This window comes from Hyperolius riggenbachi, chromosome 6 (assembly GCF_040937935.1).
Source record: "Hyperolius riggenbachi isolate aHypRig1 chromosome 6, aHypRig1.pri, whole genome shotgun sequence".
NCBI lineage: Eukaryota > Metazoa > Chordata > Amphibia > Anura > Hyperoliidae > Hyperolius > Hyperolius riggenbachi.
Window position 1 is genome coordinate 328,902,568 of NC_090651.1, and position 24,396 is coordinate 328,926,963.

The 24,396-nt window shown below is 44.6% G+C and overlaps 1 protein-coding gene across 1 annotated transcript in view; it reads left to right on the top strand.

Moving 5' to 3' along the window:
• Nucleotides 1-24,396, top strand: part of LOC137522906 (carcinoembryonic antigen-related cell adhesion molecule 7-like) — a 178,770-nt gene that overhangs the window by 58,103 nt on the left and 96,271 nt on the right. The window contains exons 3-5 of the mRNA XM_068243049.1: nucleotides 6,362-6,394; nucleotides 18,440-18,499; nucleotides 20,216-20,521. Coding sequence (XP_068099150.1) covers nucleotides 6,362-6,394; nucleotides 18,440-18,499; nucleotides 20,216-20,521 — 399 coding nt within the window. The remainder of the gene's footprint in view (nucleotides 1-6,361; nucleotides 6,395-18,439; nucleotides 18,500-20,215; nucleotides 20,522-24,396) is intronic.

Genomic DNA, 24,396 nt, shown 5'->3' on the forward strand with positions numbered 1-24,396 from the left:
GTGAGCGGTGTACCACTATTCCCAGCAGCGACACAGAGCACAATGCTATACAGTGGCGGGTGAGCAGTATACTACTGTTCCCAGCAGACACACAGAGTGGCAGTAGACACAATGCTATGTAGTGTGGGTGAGCGGTGTACCACTATTCCCAGCAGCGACACAGAGCACAATGCTATACAGTGGCGGGTGAGCGGTGTACTACTGTTCCCAGCAGACACAGAGTGCAGTAAACACAATGCTATATAGTGTGGGTGAGCGGTGTACTACTGTTCCCAGCAGCGACACAATGACTGGGGGGACACTGGCTAGCCTGGCTGGAGAGAGAACTACCTTGCCTGCCTACCCAAAGCTAAACCCACAGACAAATGGCGGAGAAATGACGTGGTTCGGGTATTTATTGACCCGAACCACGTGACCCGTTCGGCCAATCAGAGCGCGTTCGGGTCCGAACCACGTGACCCATTCGGCCAATCACAGCGCTAGCCGAACGTTCGGGGAACTTTCGGCCATGCGCTCTTAGTTCGGCCATATGGCCGAACGGTTTGGCCGAACACCATCAGGTGTTCGGCCGAACTCGAACATCACCCGAACAGGGTGATGTTCTGCAGAACCCGAACAGTGGCGAACACTGTTCGCCCAACACTAATGGAGGGCAGTGGTGGGCCGAAATTTTTCATTGAAATTCGCATTCACGCAGCGTAATCATAATATGAAATTTCAGGGGAAATCGTAATTAATTTCATATGTAATAGTAGTATTTCAAAATTTCGCATAATTTGTCGCGTAATTTTCGCACAATTTCGCAAAATTGTGTGCCGAATTTAGCGGTTAATAGCAAAGCCCCCATGCATGCTTTTGCTACCAAAATGGGTACATATGTTAAGGAGACTATTGGGTACAAGAGTAAAAAAAAATTTCAAAAGACATTGCAGTTTTTGAGAAAATATATTTGGAATATGCAAAAGCCATTTTTTCTTTGCATTTTTAAAATTAATTTTCATAAAAACTACAAGGTCTTTTGTAATTTTTTTTTTTTTTGATTTATACCCACTAATCTCCTTAACCTCCTTGCCGGTTATCCCGAACACAGTTCGGGGTAACCTGCGCAGGAGGATTTCTCAGGCCCCGCTGGGCCGATTTGCATAATTTTTTTTTTGTTACAAGCAGCTAGCACTTTGCTAGCTGCTTGTAACTTGCGATCGCCGCCGCTCGCCGCCGATTCGCCGCTACCCGCCGCGCCGAGCCGCCCCCCCCCCCCCGCCCCAGACCCCAGCGCAGCCTGGCCAATCAGTGCCAGGCAGCGCTAAGGGGCGGATCGGGGTTCCCTCTGACGTCACGACGTCCATGACGTCGGTGACGTCATCCCGCCCGGTCGCCATGGCGACCGGGGAAGCCCTGCAAGAAATCCCGTTCTCAACGGGATTTCTTGCATACTCTGATCGCCGAAGGCGATCGGAGTAGGTAGGGGGATGCCGCCGCTCAGCGGCTATCATGTAGCGAGCCCTTGGCTCGCTACATGATTTAAAAAAAAAAAAAAAAAGTGCGGCGCTGCCTCCTTGCCGGATTTTTTAGACCGGCAAGGAGGTTAATATATGTAGCAATTTTGGTGTCACTACCATGTATGGGGGCTTTGCTATTCACTGTCAAAGTCGGCATGAAATTATGCCAAAATTACGTGAAATTTTAGGTGAAATTACGAATCACTATACGAAATCAATTGAATTTACAAACCATAATTACGTATAAGCGTAAATAAGAACATTTACGTGAAATGTTGCATAAACATAATTAGCTGATTACGATCATCACTGGTGGAAGGGTGTGGCTAGTACATTGGGGTTGAGGTTGCACAGATCTCTTTGCCACCGTCCAGGTCAGGGAGGGGGGCAGGGGGTGCTGGAAGGTGTGAGGGTGAAGGTGAGGAGGTGATGGTCGGAGATGGGGGATGGTGCAATGTTCTGGTTTGTAATGGCTTTGGAGAAAATTAGATCCAGGTATTACCAGTGCTGTGGGTGGGGGTGTTAGTGTGCTGAGAAAGGCCAAGGGAGTTGGTGAGCAAGAGTAGCTGAGTGGCTGCAGAGGTGGTGGGCTCATCTAGTGGGTACATGTTAAAGTCTGCGAGGATGATGGTGGGGAAGTCAAAAGGACAGAATGTGTGGGAGCCAGGAGGCAAGGTTGTCTAGGAAGTGCGATGTTGTACTGGATGGGGGGGGGGAGCTACAGGACTGCCGGCGCCACCATAGACTGTAATAGGAATTACATCTATAGTGGCGCTCAGTGAGTAACAATGGCAACGACGGAGCTGAAGTTGCTTTTAAAACACAATAATTCGGCCTCCAGCAATCGCTGGAAGCCAAATTATTTAATTCCCCACTATCTATGGCGGTCTGGAGGGGGAATAGTAATTAACACAGCCTGGACTTGTGCAGAAGCAGGATCAGCCATATACTGGCTGTATCCTGCGCCCAAGTCTACTGGCGCCGATTGCAAATGTATGCCCGGTGATCAGGGGAGAGAGGAACAGTTATTAGAGGGGTATGCATACTGATGTGTTGGGGGTACATACCGTTGTGCTGGGAGCAGTGGTGTGGTAGGTAAGAAAAATAGCGGAGCAGCAGCAGCAGCTGGGGAATCCTTGGTGGTGAGGTTGACTGGGGCAATAGAGCAGTGTTAGATTATCAGTGCAATTCGACTGATTATCAGTGGGGTGTCTTGCAGGAAGGGATGATCTAAATAGGCTGCAATAGTGCTCAGCAATACAAGTAAATTACAAAGTAGATAAGGTTACCTTGTTGTGATGCTTAATTCTGCTGAATTACTGGTGAATTCTGGTAAATTTGTTTTTTCACCCTTTGAAAGCTGCCCTTAGAAAGCGAACCGAAGTGTTGGCAAACTGACAATCTGCACTCCCTACATACACTGGGCTAGAGCAATGTGTAATCAGGAAGGCATGGTCATCTGGCAGACAATTTGCAATTTTAATAATGGAGGTGTACTCCTCTCCAGCAAGTTCAAATAGAGTTGTATGTGATACAGGCTTTAATTAAAATTGCAGGCCAGCCACCAGGAAGTAAAGTGTGAACAAACAAAGCCAGAATTTCAATAGCAATTAGAATAGAAGCCTGTAAATGTTACTTAGGTGCTAATAATATTACATAGGTAGATCAAGACATCAAAATGGAACACATACAATAGATGGAAAAGGATCATAACATACACAGGCAGATGTAGTGATTGGTTGCAAAATTCAATGCAGTTCAGAATCAATGATGATACAATGATATGGTACTCAGTTACACCATACGGAAAGCAGGGATGGTCGTAGTCAGCCAACTTCGCTACGCTGGAACTACGCGTATTTTTACGCAAATAAGCTTCGCAATCAGCAACTTCGCTACGTTAGCATACCGCAGACTACTCGTTAAAATACGCAAGCTTACCGTAGTGCGTAGCGTAGTTGATGCGACCGCTTATGCCCTTATGCGGAAACATTTCCGCAATAATCTGCTAACTATGCGCATATATAAACTAATATAAGCATACATTCAACCATCCAATGCGGAATTGTATGCGTATAAAGGGCAATAAAATTTCTGCGCATGCGCAATGATCCATATAGATGCAGTTACTGCACGCATAGTTGACTTCGCAATACATACGTCAACTACGCGTAATGGGCGAAGCTTCGCTTAGCGGGACTACGACTACGTGAAAATGCGTACGTGTAGTTTTTAAACTTCGCCTACGAACTACGATGCGTAGTTGCGTACTACGATGCGTAGATTCGCGCTGGCGTAGTTTACGAGCAACCCTGCCGAAAAGCCAGATGAAGCCTTCCCAAATCCAACACATTCTAAAATGCATTCTTTCTTACCTTCCCACCATACTACATTCTGAGGTTAATGTGCACATTGCTATGGTAACAGGCATTACACTGCACATTACCATAGAAATGCACAACACACTAATGGGTTAAGGTACTGTGCTCCCCTGGTGTTGATACTGGTAAAAATTACCATGGACTGCTTGTGCATGGCAATCTTATTGTTGCATAGTTAACCAGGGTCATACTTTTTTTTACCGCCTCATCACATTACAGTCTGCTAGTATACCTCCCAACTTTTGGAGCCAGGAAAAAGGGACACTAAGACATGCCCCTGCCACAAGTTTATCCATGCCCCAATTTTTCAAAACCACACCCCCTCCCCTATACAATTTTCCCCTTTATCCTATGCATAGATGGGCGCATGGATCGATGGTAAGCAAGCTATTTAAAGAGTAATCACAGCACACATAAGTATTAAAGGATATAAATTAGAGTAAACAGATCTACATGAAGAGTTATGAATATATTAAATAAGAAAATAAAGATTGAAATGTGCAAAATATTAAATTCTGTGTTTCTGGCGAAAAATGTCACATATCATACATTTTAGCACGCCTGTAAAAACCTCCTTAGCACGTCTAAACAAGCTTTTCGCGCATAAAACTTTACGCGCGTACTGCACAGAGCGCAGGGCGCTCCGCGCGAAGTGCCCATTAAAGCCTATGGGACTTAGCGCACGTAAAACTTTACGCGCGCAAAGTTAGCGCGCGATCTGATTGAGAAATCCGGTGCTAACCTACTTAGCACCCTGGTTAGCGCGTCTAAAGACTTTAGACGTGCTAAGTAGGTTAGCACCGCTTTGTGAATCAAGCCCAGTGCCTACTAGTGCATAACTCTAGTCCCAGGACTGTGAATGCATAAAATCAAACACATATCCCTAATTAAGGATCGTGTGCCACAATATAGGTTATTAATAAGAGCAATAGCACAGAGGATGCAACCAATATGATTGATACATACAGGATTTCTAGCACTTCACAAGCATATATATCCACCTCACTGTTCAGATGCTCTGTGACCAGATAGCCAGGGTAGAGATCCCTGTCTCACTCCCTCTCAACTTCAAAGAAATTGCTTGCTGAGCCTGGAGTTTTATGTTGTTGTGCTGCTGATGAAGTTCAGTGTGAGGCAAAGCTACAGAGTGTGATGTGATGCATGTATTTAGTGTTCTCTGCAAAGACTCTGGGCAGTGAAACAGTTAACTGCAAACTCACCTGCTTTGTGAAGAGGTCAGGATGTTTGACCAGTGCCCCATGATGCTGTGATAGAGGCTGCAAGTCATTAGTGTCACGCCGAAAACGTGACACTTGGACGGTCTGTGTTAGTGATTTTAACCCATTGAACTGGGGCTCAGTTTCCCTATTCCTTGTTTCTCTTTTTGTTGGTTGTGAGAGGAGCTCCAACATTTGTGTGGGTTATCATCCATATCATTTAAAGAACCACTCCAGCCAAAACTCACTCATTTTTACCTATGAGCTTCTGGATTGGCTAATGTTAATTAAATTACTTGTAGGGTACCTGTTCAAGGGTCCAGGCACTGGCCACTTCCGTACCTGCCTGCACCACAGACTGTCCATCCTATAGGCTGCAATCTTGACAGAGAAATGCAGACTGTGTCTCATCCTCACACATATAACCATGGGCCTGATTCACAAAGCTTTACTGTTAAATTATCTCACCTTATTTATTAACTCACTATTTATTTCTCCTTAAATGACTTCACACATGATTTACCTCTCCTTATCTAACTTAAAGTGGTTCTGTGGATGGGTTTTAAAAACAAAAACTGATGCTTACCTGGGGCTTCTATCGCCCCCTGCAGCTGTCATGTACCGTGCCATCCTCCTACGATCCTCCGTTTCCCGCCACCGGTCATGGTCCAATTATTCATCTAAGTAGACGAATATAACCTTGCCTGCATGCCCGGGCGCTTCCTCGCTCCCGCTCGTGTCTCCGGGAGCTTACTGCTCAGGCACAGTACGAGAAAACTTCATACTGCACCTGCCGTGCAGGCGCAGTTGTATTCGTCTAGTTAGACGAATAATTGGACCGTGACCGGCAACGTGGAATGTAGGATCGTAGGATGATGGTGCGGGACATGACAGCTGCGGGGGGGGGGGGGGGGTAGAAGCCCCAGGTAAGTGTCAGTTTTTGTTTTTAAAACCCATTCACAGAACCCCTTTAACTCATGGTTTAGCTCTACTTATCTAACTTAAATCATGGTTTAGCTCTCCTTATTTGACATAACTCATGGTTTAGCTTTCCTAAGTTTACATAACTCATGGTTTAGCTGAGCTCTCCTTATTTGACATAGCTCATGGTTTAACTCTCGTTATCTATTTGTCTCATGAATTATCTCTCCTTATTTGTTTATCTCATGCATTAGCACTCCTTACAGTTAAGGTTAAAAATAAGTAACCTTTGTGAATCAACCAATATGTCTGCTAATTTTGTGTTATATTTATTCTCATGCAGATTTGTTTGATAACAGAAGGCCATCCACTGTAGGTGAGTTACACCACTATCTGGGGTAAGGTAGCTTCACTCTATTCCTGCCAGCAGTGTTAAAGAGGAACTCCAGTGAAAATAATGTAGTAAAAAAAGTGCTTCATTTTTTACCATAATTATGTATACCGTATTTTTCGGACTATAAGACGCACTTTTTCTCCCCCAAAAGTGGGGGGGAAAAGTCAGTGCGTCTTATAGTCCGAATACTAAATTTTGGGACCTGCGCCTCTTTCCCGTCCTAATGTCTGCGTGTCCCCGTGCATTAAATATATTCACGCAGCTGCAGCTTCATGTCTTAAATACATCTTGTCTGCAATGCCCCCAGGTACTACCGTCTACAGCAACTGGAAGTCCGCACAACATACCGTACATGCTGCTAGCCTCAGGCTGTCCCCGGTTATACCTCCGCGCTGTCCCCGCTTTTATCTCCGAGCACATTCAAGTCCGTGACGTCCCCGGTATTACCGATACGTTCTTAATCAGGAAGTGTCCCGCTCAGCGTTGTGGATAAATGGACCAATCAGACGGGGGACGCTGGCCCCAACCGCCAATCACGCCGCACACTGCTCCTAGCACTTCCGTTAATAGGATGAGATGGGCTAGAGGGCGGGACAGCCTCTCCGTCATTGGGACCAATCACGGAGAGTGCACAGTGATTGGTCCCAATGACGGAGAGGCTGTCCCGCCCTCTAGCCCATCTCATCCTATTAACGGAAGTGCTAGGAGCAGTGTGCGGCGTGATTGGCGGTTGGGGCCAGCGTCCCCCGTCTGATTGGTCCATTTATCCACAACGCTGAGCGGGACACTTCCTGATTAAGAACGTATCGGTAATACCAGGGCCGTCACGGACTTGAATGTGCGCGGAGATAAAAGCGGGGACAGCACGGAGGTATAACCGGGGACAGCCTGAGGCTAGCAGCATGTACGGTATGTTGTGCGGACTTCCAGTTGCTGTAGACGGTAGTACCTGGGGGCATTGCAGACAAAATGTATTTAAGACACGACAGCCTGAGGACAGCTGCAGCTGCGTGAATATATTTAATACAGGGGGACACGCAGACCTTAGGACAGGCTGGAGATGGAGAACAACAGACACAGGGGGACATGCAGACACTGGAACACGGAGGACAGGGATAGCAGACACTGGGCTAACAGGTTTAGAAGACACTGGATATGGAGGAAACAGGACATTGGAGACAGAGGAAGGGGGACAGATGACATGGGGTCAGAGGAAGGGGGAAAGAGGACACAGGAAGATACCAGAGGGCACAGGGAGACACTGGACACAAGGGGGACACAAAGGCAGCAGAGGGACAGAGGAGAACACAGGGAAACAAGGAAGGCACAAGGGAGACATAATAATTGTGGGGAAAAAGTCTATAAGATGCCCCTGCACCATGGACGCACCAGGCTTAGTATATTCTTTTTTTCCTTGGTTTTTGTCCTCTAAACCTAGGTGCGTCTAATGGTCCGGAGCGTCTTATAGTCCGAAAAATATGGTAAATGATTTAGTCAGTGTTTGCTCATTGTAAAATCTTTCCTCTCCCTGATTTGCATTCTGACATTTATTACATGGTGACATTTTTACTGTGGGCAGGTTATGTAGCTGCTCCTAGCTGTTTTGGCTGTTAGAGACAGCTGTAAGCAGCTATTCCCTGTCTGTGAAGATTGTTACATTGTGGCAGTTTGCCCAGAGTACCACGGTACTCAGAGCTTCTTGTGGGAGGGGTTTCAGCACAAAATCAGTCACACAGCGCCCCCTGATGGTCTGTTTGTGAAAATCATTATATTTCTCATGTAAAAGGGGGTATCAGCTACTGATTGGGATAAAGTTCAATTCTAGGTTGGAGTTTCTCTTTAACTCCAGCTTAAGATTTGTGAGGGAGGGGGAGTGGGGACAAGGGTCACAATGGTAAGTTGGTGGGGCCTATGACAGAAAAAAAATACTCAGCAATAATCTATTATAGTATGTAAAGTGTGTTCAACAGATATGTGTTCCAATTAAACTTATTTTTTTTGTCGTGCAACTTACTACATTCAACAAAGACCGTTTAAAGAAGTATAAAACACTCATATTTAACAAACAAAACTCTGCCACAGTATGTATAGTATTGCAGCATAGTAAGAAAACCATATTAAACCTGCATTTTGTGGAGCATGATAAGATCACAATAGAAACCATGACTGAATTTAGTAACTACTAACACTTGCACCAGTAAAATAACCCTCATTTTCAGAAATAATACACAAGTACATTTTTGCAGATTCCAAACTGTTGGTCATATGACCTGTGCACTGCCCCAAAATGGCTCCAATTGTGGGCAGCATGGTGGCATAGTGGATAGCACTCTCCCCTTGCAGCACTTGGCCTATGTGCAAGTAAAAACACTGCACCAGGAACACAACACACTCTAAAAACAGATCAATATGATCTATACAATATAATACTATCAGCTCCCTCTGGTTGCAATCTCCAGTCTAGATTTCGCTGCTGTTAAGGATCACCACATCCCCACCAAAAAGTTAAAATTCATCAGCAGCGCTATCTGAGTATCACTAATACATGTACTGTGCGATAATGAGCAGTCCTTAATAAAAGAAACAATCCAGTCTCTCTCTCTTCTCAAAGCTTTTGACAGGCGATCTATAGTTAAAAGGTCAAGGTTACACTCACCAGACGTACTGACTCTTATCACAGGAGTCAGTATAGGCAGCGAGGAGTTTTAGCCCCCCTCCTAGCTCTCGAACCTCTTCACTGATCAGCCTCACTGCCAGATCATCTGGGTCATCACACACTTGCCCCCATTACAGAGGAATAATATTAATACCTTAATGGGATATATGGCAGCCTCTCAGATCCACCAATCTCCAGTATTAAAACAATGTGGTATACAGCAGCTTCTTAAATCCACCAAGCTCAAAATTCCTCAAAAGCAAGCATAAACACCTTCCATAGTGTAATACAGTTTATTAAAACAGAATTAAAAACATCCAATACACTCACAAGAGTAGCATCAGGCTTCAAGCATAGAGTTTATGGTCGGGCTCTCCCCCGTGTGCCACTCCGGATTGGCACTCAGTTGGATGCCGGTCCCTCCACGCTAAGGCTTTAGCTCACTCCTCTGTAGCATAGACTTCCTTGTCGGCACACGCGTCCCCACCCTAAGCGTCACGCCCCTGATGAGAACAGAAGTTCGAAACGCGTAGGGTGGGGACGCGTGTGCCGACAAGGAAGTCTATGCTACAGAGGAGTGAGCTGAAGCCTTAGCGTGGAGGGACCGGCATCCAACTGAGTGCCAATCCGGAGTGGCACACGGGGGAGAGCCCGACCATAAACTCTATGCTTGAAGCCTTATGCTACTCTTGTGAGTGTATTGGATGTTTTTAATTCTGTTTTAATAAACTGTATTACACTATGGAAGGTGTTTATGCTTGCTTTTGAGGAATTTTGAGCTTGGTGGATTTAAGAAGCTGCTGTATACCACATTGTTTTAATACTGGAGATTGGTGGATCTGAGAGGCTGCCATATATCCCATTAAGGTATTAATATTATTCCTCTGTAATGGGGGCAAGTGTGTGATGACCCAGATGATCTGGCAGTGAGGCTGATCAGTGAAGAGGTTGGAGAGCTAGGAGGGGGGCTAAAACTCCTCGCTGCCTATACTGACTCCTGTGATAAGAGTCAGTACGTCTGGTGAGTGTAACCTTGACCTTTTAACTATAGATCGCCTGTCAAAAGCTTTGAGAAGAGAGAGAGACTGGATTGTTTCTTTTATTAAGGACTGCTCATTATCGCACAGTACATGTGTATTAGCACTTGGCCTATGGTTCACTTCTCAGCCAGGGCACTAATTGCACTGAGTTTTTATGTTCTTCCCATGTCTGCATGGGTTTTCTCTGGGCACTCCAGTTTCCTTCCACATACCAAAAACACAGATAAATTGGCCTCCCTCTAAATTGGTCCTAGATTGCGATGGACATATGACTATGGTAGGAATTAGATTGTGAGCTCTCTGAGGACAGTTAGTGACAAGACTATGTACTCGGTAAACTGCTGGAGGTGTCAGTGCTATAAAAATACATAATAATAATAATAATAATAATAATAATAATATGGTTGGACATTAGACTATAAATATGGTAGTGAGCTCATCTGAGGACAGTCAGTGACATGACTTTTTACCCTGTAAAGTGCTGCAGAAGATGTCAGTGCTACAGAAATACACAATAATACTATGATAGGACATTAGATTATGACTATGCTATATAAATACTTAGATTGATAATTAGATTGACACACTATCGGAATTATTTTAGAGAGGGAGAGATCAAGCGGGAAGGAAGGAAAGATAGGATGATAGGGGGAGAGAGGAGTAGAATGTTTAGAGACTGGGAGGGGAGGAGAAAAGGAGGAGGGAAGGAGGAGGTCAAGGGGAGACACAGCAAGATAGGGGATAGAAGACAATATTTTAGCCTTGAGCAATAGGGTCCTATGTTCTAGCCTGGCTTAAAACACAATATTAGGAGTCTGAGGAGATATAGCTATACTCAGGGGACTGTGTGGACAGAGAATTACTGGAGTGATACACTGTGAACATAGCTATACTGTGGATGCTGCAATACTTGGGAGACAGCGCCACACCACAGATTATGAGTAAACATCATTGATGGGGGTAATTGGTATTAATTTACTTTAGGGGACCCAGCAGTAAACCTCATAAAGATCAGTTCTCCCTTCACACCGTGTACATCCTGAAGCACTGCGATTGACCAAATAGCATAGGCATAGTTTACTACCTATCTAAAACCTAGTAATTTGAGTGGGTCGTATCCACTCAATCAAGTGATGGGAGTTTCCCTATGAGGTTTCCTGCCGGGCCCCCTAAAGTACTGTATACTAAAACTTGATAATTTGTAGCTGCAAACCTTTAAATCAGGAATCCTAACTTTTAAGGAAGAGAGAGAGTGTGTGTGTGTGTGTGTGTGTGTGTGTGTGTGTGTGTGTGTGTGTGTGTGTGTGTGTGGGGGGGGGGGGGGGGGGGTAGAGATAGGGAGCAACACAGATTAGGCACAAGCTAGTAGGATTCTGAATTCTCCAGTATTTGCTGCTATCAGAGTACAGTGCTTTAACATCTCACAAGGGTTTCAGTCATTGTAAGGACACATCATCATAGACCTGACTTTTCTTGTGGGAGAGGGAGAGAGAGCTCTGATCCCTTGCAGCTGGGAGGAAAGTTGGGATCCCATCTGTACCCTAAATTCCTTAATCCGATTTAGTGTTGCTCGGATACCTCTTTTTATTATCTGGGTTGATCTGGATAGTAAACTATCTAGATAAATTTTGATATCCGAATTCGAACCATTCCGCAATCCGAATAGATCCGGATATCCGAACCTATTATCCGGGCAAATCTGGGTTTCCGGATTGAAAACCGGAAGTGGCCTTAAATTGCTTCCAAAACGACTTTTATAGTAAATAATGCATGAAGCATCATGTTTTTTTTTTAAAGAAAAACAGTAATTGTTTGTGTGTGGAGTTATAATACAAAAAAAAATGGCTGTAAATTAACATCAGGAGGTTTCAGACAGCGATCGTGCAGCCCACATTGTGCCCAAAGTCCAACGCACAACTGGGACATCACAGTTTTCAGCCCAGACACCTCAAAAAATTACACCACAATTGTGTTTTGGGTGAAATATAGGTGGTGGCAGCAGCAGTGGACTGTGGCACCCTTATGATGGGAGCAGCACAGGCAGCAGGACTCGGAGCAGGGCAATGCAGCAGCAGCAGGTGTAACGTGTGCCAGGAGCATGCCGGAGATTGTACCATGGCACATAACGTTGGTACCACGGCTGTAAAAAGTTGTGAACCAGGCTTAGTTAGTAATAGTTAACAATCTGGAGGAGCCAGGAGGTTGTGGTGGTAAAGGGTGGTAAGGCAGGCATAGTGATTCCCAGCCACTTCATGTCCCCCTCTTGCCAACAACAGGGAAAGACTCGCCCAACTGGGTCTGGTGGCATTTTTTCCTTGCACGGGAAGCAAAGGAGGGAGCAGAGGATGCCACTGAGGACTGGCTGCCTGAACAGGCCTCAGAGTTGGCAGGAGTGGCAGAGGGGGCTCTGGAGTCTGACCACTGCCAGCACCAGCTTGCTTCAGCCTCTCGAAATCCTCATGCTCAACAAAATGTTTTTTGGACAGATGGGTGATGAAGCTGGAGAGTCTTGGAGGGGTCACAACCTCTGCTCAGCTTTAGTTTGCACACATTGCATGTGGCAAACTTGCTGTCCAATGAGGGCAGAGTGAAAAACCACCTGATTGGGGACGTGAAGATTCCCCTGCGGCCTGAATGGGATGCTGCTGCTTTTCTCCCTGTGGCGGATGGGGGTTAAGTGGTGCGGCTGGTGGTAGTGGCAGAAGATGAAACAGCAGGCTGTGGGTCCCGCATTCCACGCCCACTGCTGCTCCTGCCACTGTCTGCAATGCTGATCCTCTGTGCCAAACCCACCAACGCATCCTCCTCATCAGAGTCAGAGCTGACATCCCCATCCTGTGGATGGTAGTCACGGTCCTTCATCTCATCATCAACATCATACTCCCCCTCCTCAAACTACTGTTGCTGGGATGATGACCCCCCAAACTCCTCTTCTGCTGCCACATGCAAGGACCCCCCCCCCCAACAACCATCGTCTGGATCTGTGACTTCTCCACATAGCCCAATGCGCCCAGAATATCCTCCTCAAACTTGCTGCTGGTAATAGCCCTGCTGATTGTGATTGTGGTGCCTGGAGTGAAAAGCGTGCTCACTGAGGGTAGGCTGCCCGCTGTGGTCGACATGTTGACCGAGTCCCCAGGAACTGCTGGGCAGCTGCTGCTGCTCCTGTAAACAGGAGTGCTGGTGGGGGTGGAGGTGTCTGTTGTAGAGCTGGTGGTGGCCTGCTCATTCACCATCAGCTGGAAAATGGCGGCTACATGCGGATGCGCCTGCGCAGTGTGACTACCCGTAACAGCTGGGCGGCCAGTGGCTAGCGGCGAAATGGACACTGACGCGGCAGAACTGCTGCCGGTGGCAGCAATGTTGCTCCCTCTCCTCTTGGCCTTGCTACCCCTCCCCCGGTTGCCAGTGCCCGCAGACATAGTACAACTCTTATGTGATGATGTCACCAGATGATGTGGGGATTACTTTTCAGAACAGAAGGATGCAATCCCACCACTAAGCAGAATCGCCTCACTCCTTTGTTTCAAGCCTACAACCCAATCTCAATCCCACACATGCCATGAGAAATCTACCTTTTCCACCAACCACCCCCTACTACTAAACCACATCAATCAGAATGTGTAGCTGATAATATCTGGGTAATTAGCCAACACTTTTACCAAGTCTTCAATCTATCAACCATTCCTCCCAGTAGAAGCTGGTAAAGCAGATCTTCACAATCCCTATCCAGTATGCACATGCCTATTGATAGCTGTGAATCCACCAACTAACCCTCACCCCTCCTTCCTCCCTATCAAATGCAGCAACTCCCTCCTCTGTTTAGACCTACATGGTGATAATTTCCTAATCATTGTTATCTGTATATGTCTTCCCTCTCATTTCCTGTTCATACTCAGTATTTGCCTTGAACCCCCATTATCCTGGTTAAAGGTCATCTGGCCATCATTACTAACACCTTTTTGTGTGGCTTTTTAACCATTTATGCCTCATGTCCAGGTGGCTGCTGCACTGATGAAGTGCGCTCCCGTGGGCTATCAAAAAAAATACTTAATGTGGCCACCTTGTGGCCAAATAGTAAAACTACATCTACATACATTTTTCAATACATAAAACACATTGTATTACATTTAAGATTAACTGTTTATTTCCCACAATAAAAATTACCCCTAAAAAATTTTAAATGGAAAAAAAAAAATGACAATTAAAAAACAAAACAAAACATAAAATAGTTAGCTAAGGGTCTGAACTTTTTAAATATGCATGTAAAGAAGGTATATTACGAACATTTTTAAATTATAAGCTTGTAAATAGTGATGGACGCAAAACTGAAAAAAATGCACCTTTATCTATATATATAAAATCGTGTGTGTGTGTGTGTGTGTGTGTGTGTATGTGTGTGTGTATGTGCCGCGATCACTCGAAAACGGCTTGACCGATTTGAACGAAACTTGGTATACAGATCCCTTGCTGCCTGGGATGATATGTTCTGGGGGTCTCGTGTCCCCCCTGCACACCTGGGCGGAGCTACAAACAGCAAATCAGATTTCACCCATTTATGTCAATGGAAAAAATGTAAAAGGCTGCCATTCTCACAGTAATCAAGCCAGTCCCCACACTTGGCACAGTGTGTCACTTGGTGACCAAGGTTAAAAATCCAGGAAAAGTGGGCGGAGTATAAAACAGCCAATCAAATTTCAGCCATTCATTTTAAATGAAAAATGTAAACTGCAGCCATTCTTGCACTGTTAATCGCAGGGTTTTTTAAACTTGGCACACTTGGTTACTGGGTGAATGAAGTTAAGATTCAGGAAAGTGGGTGGAGTCTACAACAGCCAATCAAAATTCACCTATTGATTTTCTAGGGGAATATTTAAACTGCTGCTATTCTTATACTATTAATGGCAGAGGCTTCAAACTTGCTACAGTCAGTTATTGGGTGACTGGGGTCCAAATTCACTAAAGGGACGAGGCCACAAACAGCCAATCAGATTTCCTTGGTGGATAAATTGCTTCCATTCACACATTTTTGATGCCAGGAACCTGAAAGCTCACAAACTTGGTCATTGAGTGACTGTGTGTCAAGGTAACAAAAAGTGGGTGGAGCCAAAAACTAATTTTACTGGGAAAATATAAACTGCAGCCATTCTTACACTGTTAATGGTAGGGTTCTCAAACTTTGCACAGTTGGTCACTGGGTAAATGAGATTAAGATTTTGGAAGGTGGGTGGAACCTACACCAGCCAATACAAATTCACCTTTTGATTTTCAAAGAGAATATTTAAGCTGTTACCATTCTTATACTGTTAATAGCAGATGCCTCAAACCTGGTACACTTGGTCACTGGGTGACTAGGGTTCAAATTCACTAAAGGGGTGGAGCCACAAATGGCAAATCCGATTTGTTAGATTGATTACAGCCATTCTGTTATTGGCAGGGTTCTCAAACTTGACGCAGTTGGCCACTGGGTGACTGGGACTAATATTCAGGAAAGTGGGTGGATCCTACAGCAGCCAATCAAAATTCCCCTTTTGTTTTTCAAGGGGAATATTTACATTGCTGCCATTCATACACTCTTAATGGCAGAGGCCTCAAATCTAGTGCAGTCAGTCACTGGCAGACTGGGGTTTACATTCTGAAAAGGGAGCGAGTGGGCCAAAAACAATCAGATTTGTTTAATTTCAATGGTAAAATGCAACTTATTGATGCCAAAGACCCCACAGCTCATAAACTTGGTCATTGAGTGACTGTATGGGCTCGATTCACAAAGCGTTGATAACTCAGTTATCACGCCTAAAAGACTTTAGGCGTGATAACCTTTGCATTAGCAAAGTTATCACCGCTTTGTGCTCTAACTCGCGCGAAGCTACCCGTAGGGCTTAATGGGAGCTTCGCGCGAAGTGCCGGGTGCTGCGCGCGCGCCTGCGTGCGCAAAACCTTGCGCGAGGAAAATTCGCGCGAGTTTCTTCTTATCATGCCTAAACTGAGTTTAGGCGTGATAAAGGGGTTTTCACTCGCGTGCAAACACTTTGCACCGCTTTGTGAATCAGGCCCTATGTCAAAGTTAGAAATAGTGGGCGGAGCCAAAAACCACTAACTTTTTACATGGGAAAATATAAACTGCCGCTATTTTTACACTGTTAATGGCAGGGTTCTCAAACTTGCTACAGTTGCTACAGTTGGTCACTGGGTGACTGGGGTTAATATTCAGAAAATTAGGTGGAGCCTACAAGAGCCAATCAAAATTCACCTATTGATTTTCAAGGGGAATATTGAAACTGTTCTGCTGCCATTCTTACACTGTTAATTGCAGAGGCCTCAAACCTGCTACAGTTGGTCGTTAAGTGACTGGGGTTCAAATTTCAGTAAAGGGGCAGAGCCACAAATAGCCAGATTTCCTTGCTGGATAAACTGCTTCCATTAGCACAATTTTGATGCCAGGAACCCAAAAGCTCATAAACTTGGTCATTGCGTAGTGACTGTGTGTCAAGGTTACAAAAAGTGGGTGGAGCCAAAAACAGATTTTTCTGGGAAATTGTAAACTGCAGCCCTTCTTCACTGTTAATGGCAGGGTTCTCAAACTTTGCACAGTTGGTTACTGGGTGACTGGGATTTAGAAAAGTGGGTGGAGCCTAAAAAAAGGCAATCAAAATTCACCTGTTGTTATTTAAGGGGAATATTAAACGTGCTGCCATTCTTGCACTGTTAATGGCACGAGTCTCAAACCTGGTACAGTTGGTCAATGGGTCACTGGGCTTCAAATTCAGAAAAGGGGTCAGAGCAATCAGTCAATCGGATTTCTTTCATTTCATTGGAAAATACACATTATTGATGCCAAGGACACCAAAGCTCACAAACTTGGTCATTGAGTGACTATGTGTCCAGGTTACAAAAAATGGGTGGAGCCAAAAACAAATTTCACTGGGAAAATGTAAACTGCAACTGTTCTTACACTCTTTATGGCAGGGTTCCCAAACTTGCCCCAGATGGTCACTGGGTGACTGAGAGTAATATTCAGGGAAGTGGGTGGAGCCTATAATAGCCAATCAAAATTCACCTGTTGGTTTTCAAGGGGAATATTTAAATTGCTGTAATTTTTACACTGTTAAAAGCAGATGCCTCAAACCTGCTACAGCTGGTAGAGTGATTGGGGTTTCAAATGCTAGAGAGGGGCACAGCCACAAACAGCCAATCTGATTTGTGTAATTTCTATGGGAATATACAAATTATTGATGCCAAAGACCCCAAAGCTCACAAACTTGGTCGTTGAGTGTCTGTAGCGTTAGGGTTAGAAAAAGTGGGAGGAGCCAACACCAGTCAAATACATACACGAGCAATTCTGGGTCATCAGTGGGTAAAGACAAATACAAATTTCACTGGGAAAATGTAAACTGCAGCCATTCTTACACTGTTAATGGCAGGGTTCTTAAACTTTGCACAGTTGGTCACTGGGTGATTGGGATTAATATTCAGAAAAGTGGATGGAGCCTATAAAAGTGAATCAAACTTCACCTATTGCTTTTCAAGGGGAATATTTAATTTCTACCATTCTTGCATTGTTAATGGCACAGGCCTCAAACCTGGTACAGTTGGTCATTGGGTGACTGGGGTTCAAATTTGGAAAAGGGGGTGGAGCCACAAACAGCCAAGCAGATTTTTTCATTTAAATGCAAATTATTGATGCCAAAGATGGCAAAGCTCACAAACTTGGTCATTGAGTAATTGTGTGTTAATGTTAGAAAAAGTGAGTGGAGCCAACATCAGCCAAATACATACCCGGGCCACGCCGGTCAATCAGCTAGTTTCCAAATAAAATATTGGCGCCATACATTGTGATAGGGACAACATTTAAATGGTGTAATAACCGAAACAAATGGGCAAATAAAATACATAGGTTTTAATTATGGTAGCATGTATTATTTTAAAGCTATAATGTCCGAAATCTGAGAAATAATGATTTTTTTTACCAATTTTTTCTTAATATTTTTGTGAAAATGCATTTAGAAAAAAATAATTCTTAGTAAAATGTACCACCCAAAGAAAGCCTAATTAGTGTCGGAAAAAAACAAGATATAGATCAATTAATTGTGATAATTAGTGATAAAGTTGTTAGTGGATGAATGGGGGGTGAAAATTGCTCTGTTGCATAAGGTGAAAAATCCCTGCGGGCTGAAATGGTTAAGCAGGTTCGAGACCAGATCTACTCTTTGTGGATGCATCTGTCTGGAACATTCATTCCTGTTCCTATACAAGGAAAACAAGAAATCAGGAAACTTTATTGAACTGTTTTGCCTTGTTTTTGTTTTTTACCATTTTTTTTTCTTTACCTAGTTACAATGACCAAAAAGCCAGAGGAAGTCATCCTACAGCCAACATCACAGGAACCGCGTGGTGAGATAAGTTATTTCTTACTTCCCACCTCAGTACGCTCTCTTAGTAGGTACATATCATATTATTATTATGGATTTATAAAGAGCCAACATATTCTGTGGCCTCTTCTCTTGACCAGTCTCATCAAACACCACCAGTTAGTTACTCCTCTAACCTACACTTTACTAGCATCTGAAACATATCATTGTCATAATATGGGGTGTGAAGAATCTAGGTTTTCCAGGTAATTACGCCATTATTCTTCTCCAGTGATGATCATATCTAGGAAAATTTCTAGAGAAGCATGTGATTATTTTGATTAGCTGATTAGATTTGCAAAGCTGTGATCACATCCTGCTTTAGCACATGATTATGACTAGCAAATCAGAGACTTACATATGTATCACCTGACCAAACTGGTCACATGGTTCTCCATGAATTCTTCTGGACATGAGCATCACTATTCTTTACCATCTGAAGAAATTAGGGGTTGATACGGCACCACTGCAAGAAACTTATATTTACAAAATAGATTTACCCCAACGATTATGGGTTGAAGAGGTTACTTGATCCCATTCAGCTGGCAGGAAAGCTGAGATCCCATCTATGTTTATAATTCCTTAATAATTCAGATAACAGATTCCCAGATCGACACCCAGAAAGCTAGACAGTTTCACTTTGTAATGACAATTCATTCCAGCCTATTCCTTTTTCCAAAATGTAATTTAAATGTATGCCAAATGTATGCCTTCTCCCACTTTTTCATTTTTTTACGACAGGAGGTAATTTTAACTTTAATTTTAACTCATGCCCCCACAGATGCCACTTACACACTCATGCCCATCTACCTTACACTGTGTAACCTAACTCCAGCATCAAATTCAATTTACTATTTGGACTCTGTGATCATGATTTCACATACGACTCACTCATCAATGTATATCAAGACTACGCTCCTTACAAGGACCATCAATTAAGACTTGTAATTAGAAGAAATGCACAGTATAGTAAAAAATGACTTGGGTTAAATTAGGGTTAAATTATCACTAAACCTGGACCACAAGACTTTTCTCAAAAGATATCAAGGATATTTTTGTGGTCATAATCAGGTCCATAATGAGCTCATCATTTAATACCACTCCTCCATGGAAGTTCGCTTCACAGCTTATTCAAAATACAATACAATTTCTAAATTACATATAATTGCTGAGGCATAATTTTTTATATTTCAAACTCACGACATTCAGGATCTTTTCACACTATGGTATTGCGGTAAGCTATATCAAGGAAAGCCTATGGAGACTTTCATACTTAATGCGATACAGTGCAACGGAAGTATTGAAATCACTGCAATGCCGTTGCAAAGTCAACAGTGCATTAATTCATGATCCATGCCTACTACACGAACAATACAGTAATCCAAGTCTATAACGAAGCAATAAGTATGAACGGCGGTGTGCAGACCAACAGGAATCGCAGTGATGTACTTCCTGTCCATCAGGATCACCGCACCAGTGTAACGGCATCTTCAGACAAGACAATTTTTTGGGGAAAACAGCTAAGCTTATTCTCAGATGAAATACCCTTGCATATTCCTCTTCTTCTGCTGACTCCACGTGACCAAGTATCTGTTGTTCTATTGTTTGTTACAGTCATCATGTACTGAAAAAATATCTTTGTGAGCAATGTCATTGTGTAACAATGTAATTAACTGTAATATACTTTTTTTCCCACTAGAGGTTCCCATAAGCATTGGACATAACAATTCCGTCATAGAAGCAATAGCTGGAAGCAAGGTAGTTCTAACACTAACCTTGAGAAAAAGACTTCCTTGTGAGTTCTACTGGTTCCGTCTTACCCCAAACCGCAGTCCCACTCCTATCCAAAGCGCTACCAGAAGATACATAATAAACTCTAACAACTTCAGCTTCAGTCTTCATATTCCAGATGCTACTGTAGATGACTCTGGAGAATATGGATGTACAGCTACGAATACTATTGGAGGTCAGAGCTTCCTCTTCACTGTCAATGTGACTGCAAAAGGTAAATTATGGCTATTGCTGAGGAATGTTGAAATTCAATAATGAAAATGTAATTAAAAACCTGCACTTAAAAACAAAAAAAAAGAAACTGCCGTTGCTGGAACTTTAAAAAAAAAATTCTACTTGCATGGCTATCATGTTCATCTTCTGCCTTTTATATACCTTTCAAGTTACTATACATATCTAGCATACAGGTCAGGCATTCAGAGTTTATTCTGATCCTAAAACTTCTGATCCCACTAGGTGCATCCTTGTTTAATGTCAAAAATTCTGAAGAAAGTCAGAAGAGCAGTATAATGGCAGGACAAACTATTTTTCAAAGGAAAGTGTATTGAAGCTAAAGGGAAGCTTTGAAGAAAACCTGTACTGAAAAAAGGTTCCCCTGGGGGGTACTCAACTCAGTAGGGGAAAGCCTCTGGACCCTATTGAGGCTTCCCCGTCCTCCTTGTGTCCCACGGCGGTCTCGCTGCAGCCCCCAGAACGCACAGGAGACAAATCCGACCCCTGTGCAATATTTACCTTTTCTGGCTCCAGCGGGGACGCTGTTGTGGCTCTTCTGACGGAGATAAGCGAAAATAGCCAATCTCCGTCCAGTCCACTCTACTGTGCAGGAGCAGGAGACTTGCGTCTGCGCAGTAGAGCAGCCCGACGGAGATCGGCTATTTTCGCCTATCTCTGTCAGAAGAGCGGATACTGCGCCTGCGCTGGAGCCCGGGAGATAAATATTTACATCGCCTCCACTTCGGGAGGATTTTCGCCGCTGCCGTGGGACCGAGGAGGATGGGGGAAGCCTCAATAGGATCCGGAGGCTTCCCCCACCCGAGGTGAGTACCCCCCAGGGGAGTTTTTTTTTCATTACAGATTTTCTTTAAAAAAATAAAAATAAAATAAACCAGATACTTACCTAAGGAGAGGAAAGGCTCTGGATCCTTTACTTTGAAAAAAGAGCTTTATTGAAATAATAAGCAATTACAGTAATCTGTAATGTTAATTCAACAATAAACAAAGATAACATTGTTCAATTATTTTACTTTTTTTTTTTCTGACAAGTGATACATCAGCATACGGAAAGTCTGGTAGTATAACAGAGTACTTTCCTCCCATATGTCTCAAACCTGGTTATGATGAACACATTTAAACTAGAAAAGAAAAGAAAAGATAGGTGTAAGGAAACGCGGAAAGGCCGCTGTCTCTCGAGGTGAGGCGGCCGTTTCCGCGTCCAGCATGGCGTCACAACGCGGAAAAAACGCCGCATGCCGCATAGGCAGTGCGGCGGAATCTGCATCAGAGGCGGCCCCCGCACTGGATACATTGCATGACAGTGCTGGTGTGGCTGGGACTGATAGTCCACCAAGATTCAGACTTACACGCGCGCGAGCACAGAGGCAGAGTTTAAATAGCAGTTAGAAGGGAGTCGGCTGACCAGCTGGGTCAGCTGACAAATTCCACTGCTCTCATTGGACCAGCAATTAGGGAGGTCCTGGAAAGGTCCTAGAGTATATATACTGCTGGTTGTTCACTTGCTCTTTGTCTGGCGTGCGATCACATATGTGGGAGCACCCAGATCCGCAGTCAGATCCGCAAGTGTGCCGGGACCAGCTGGAGCTGTAATCCTACACTTAGCTAGATTCTGTTGATAGCTAAAGTACTAGTTTGATTGTGATTATCTGTTATGACTTTTGCCTGCCTTGACTATCCTCCTGAACTCTGATCTTGTACTTCGATATTTCTGATACTCTGTTGCCGAACCCCGGCTCGTTCCTTGACTCTGCTTCTGCCTCCTGATTTTGTACCCCGATATATCTGATACCCCGTTGCTGAACCCTGCCTGTACTTTGACTCCGCCTTTGCCTCCTGATCTTGTACTTTATCTGTCCTTGTGTGTACTACCTGGCTTGTCCGACCTCGAGAACCGACCTTACCGTTAGAGGCGGTTCCTCGCTCTGTTAGCGACCCTTCCTCCTGAGGGTCACTTTCAGACTATCCTTCCTACTGTCAGTCTGACTCCTCCCGTCTTGGAGAGCTCAGGTCTGCGGAAGGAATCTGTGCAGTACTCCTTGCTGCACTGAGGCCTAGTCCTCAAAGTGTTAATGTTACACCAAACACTACACTCTACTTAGGTGAACAGAGGTTAGCTAGTATATCGGATTATCAGTGATACTGCAGATCACGTATAATCTGGTATACATCTGTATTCCCAGTGATTCTGCAGATCACTGGCAATCAGATCCTCTCTGTGCTTCACCGATCGTTACAGAACGCCAGACCAAAAAATGCAAATGGACGCACACACTGACCGTCTGGGCGCACTTGCCACTTCGGTGGAAAACATCAACCAAGTGCTGGGTAGCCACAAGACTATGATTGATGTCTTATCAGGCTCTGTGCGAACTCTCCAGACGTCAGTTGATTCAGTGCGATCCCCTCCTAGTGCTGACATACGTATGCCCGTACCAGATAAATTTTCCGGCCACAAGTCTGACTTCCGGAATTTTAAGAGTAGAGTGTTATCGTACTTCGAGTTGAGACCCCGATCCTCGGGGACTGAGACCCAACGGGTCACCTTTATTAAAACTTTGCTGACTGGTGACTCCCAGTCATGGGCATACAACCTGCCTCCTACCGATACTGCTCTGACCTCGGTAGAGGAATTCTTTAAGTCCATGGCCGTAATTTACGACGACCCTGACCTTGCGGCAACCTCTGAGCGGAAGCTCAAACTTTTGCGGCAAGACGGGGGTTCAGTCGAGGATTACGCGGCAGAATTTCGCAGATGGTCAGTCACGGCCAGATTTGATAATTTTGCCCTCATGGATTACTTCTTGTCTGGGTTATCGGAGGAGGTCTCCGATTTAATGCTAACCTTGCCCGAGCCCAGGACAGTCGATGAGGCCATCACATCGGCCATTCGAGTCGACCGTCGATTACGCCATCAGAGGCAGATTCGGGGCAGTCACCGTGCCAGGGTAACATCATATGTGGCACCCTCCGCTGCACCCTTAGTAACACCATCTCCATCTGTCTCATCTCCTCCGGCCTTGCCTCCACCCGAACCAATGCAGATTGGTTGTTCGAAATTGACCCAGGTGGAGCGAAGGCGGAGAATGACGGATCAACTGCCCGAACAAGTCAGGAAACGAATTTGCCTAGGAGTAGTGGGGGGTGACACCCTAGGCACGCCACTTGCACCCCTTAAAGAAAAGAAATTGCTTCTCCCTTGTACAGTTACATGGGAGAAGAAATCTGTGGCTACTGAGGCTTTCATTGACTCAGGCTCAGCGGCCAATTTTATGAACTTTGAGTTTGCTCAGGAGTTGGGTATTCCGCTCACTCCTGTGACACCCCCCATTCAGGTCACGGCAGTAGACGATTCCCCTCTGCAACGGGATCGTCCCCTGTCACAGACTCCGCAGGTGAAGGTCATGATAGGGGTACTGCATGGGGAACAATTACAGTTTTTCGTTTTACATATGTCAACCTCCACTATTATCCTAGGCATGCCTTGGTTACAAGCCCACTCTCCACAAATCGACTGGGCTACGGGCCAGGTAACCAGATGGTCCGATCATTGTCATCAGCAGTGTCTGGGGAAGGTGACATTGGGTCAGACCAAGGTTTACGTGGAGGGTGTTCCCGAGGTATATTCCGATTTTTCTGATGTTTTTTGTCCCAAGTCTGCTGATCAATTACCTCCTCATCGCCCGTTCGATTGCCCCATTGATCTCCGTGCTGGTTGTATGCCCCCTAGGGGTCACCTGTATAACTTGTCCGGTCCCGAGAAGTTGGCTATGCAGGAATACATTCGTGACAATTTGGCCAAGGGGTTTTTTCGGCCCTCTCGGTCACCTGCTGGGGCCGGCTTCTTTTTCGTTAAGA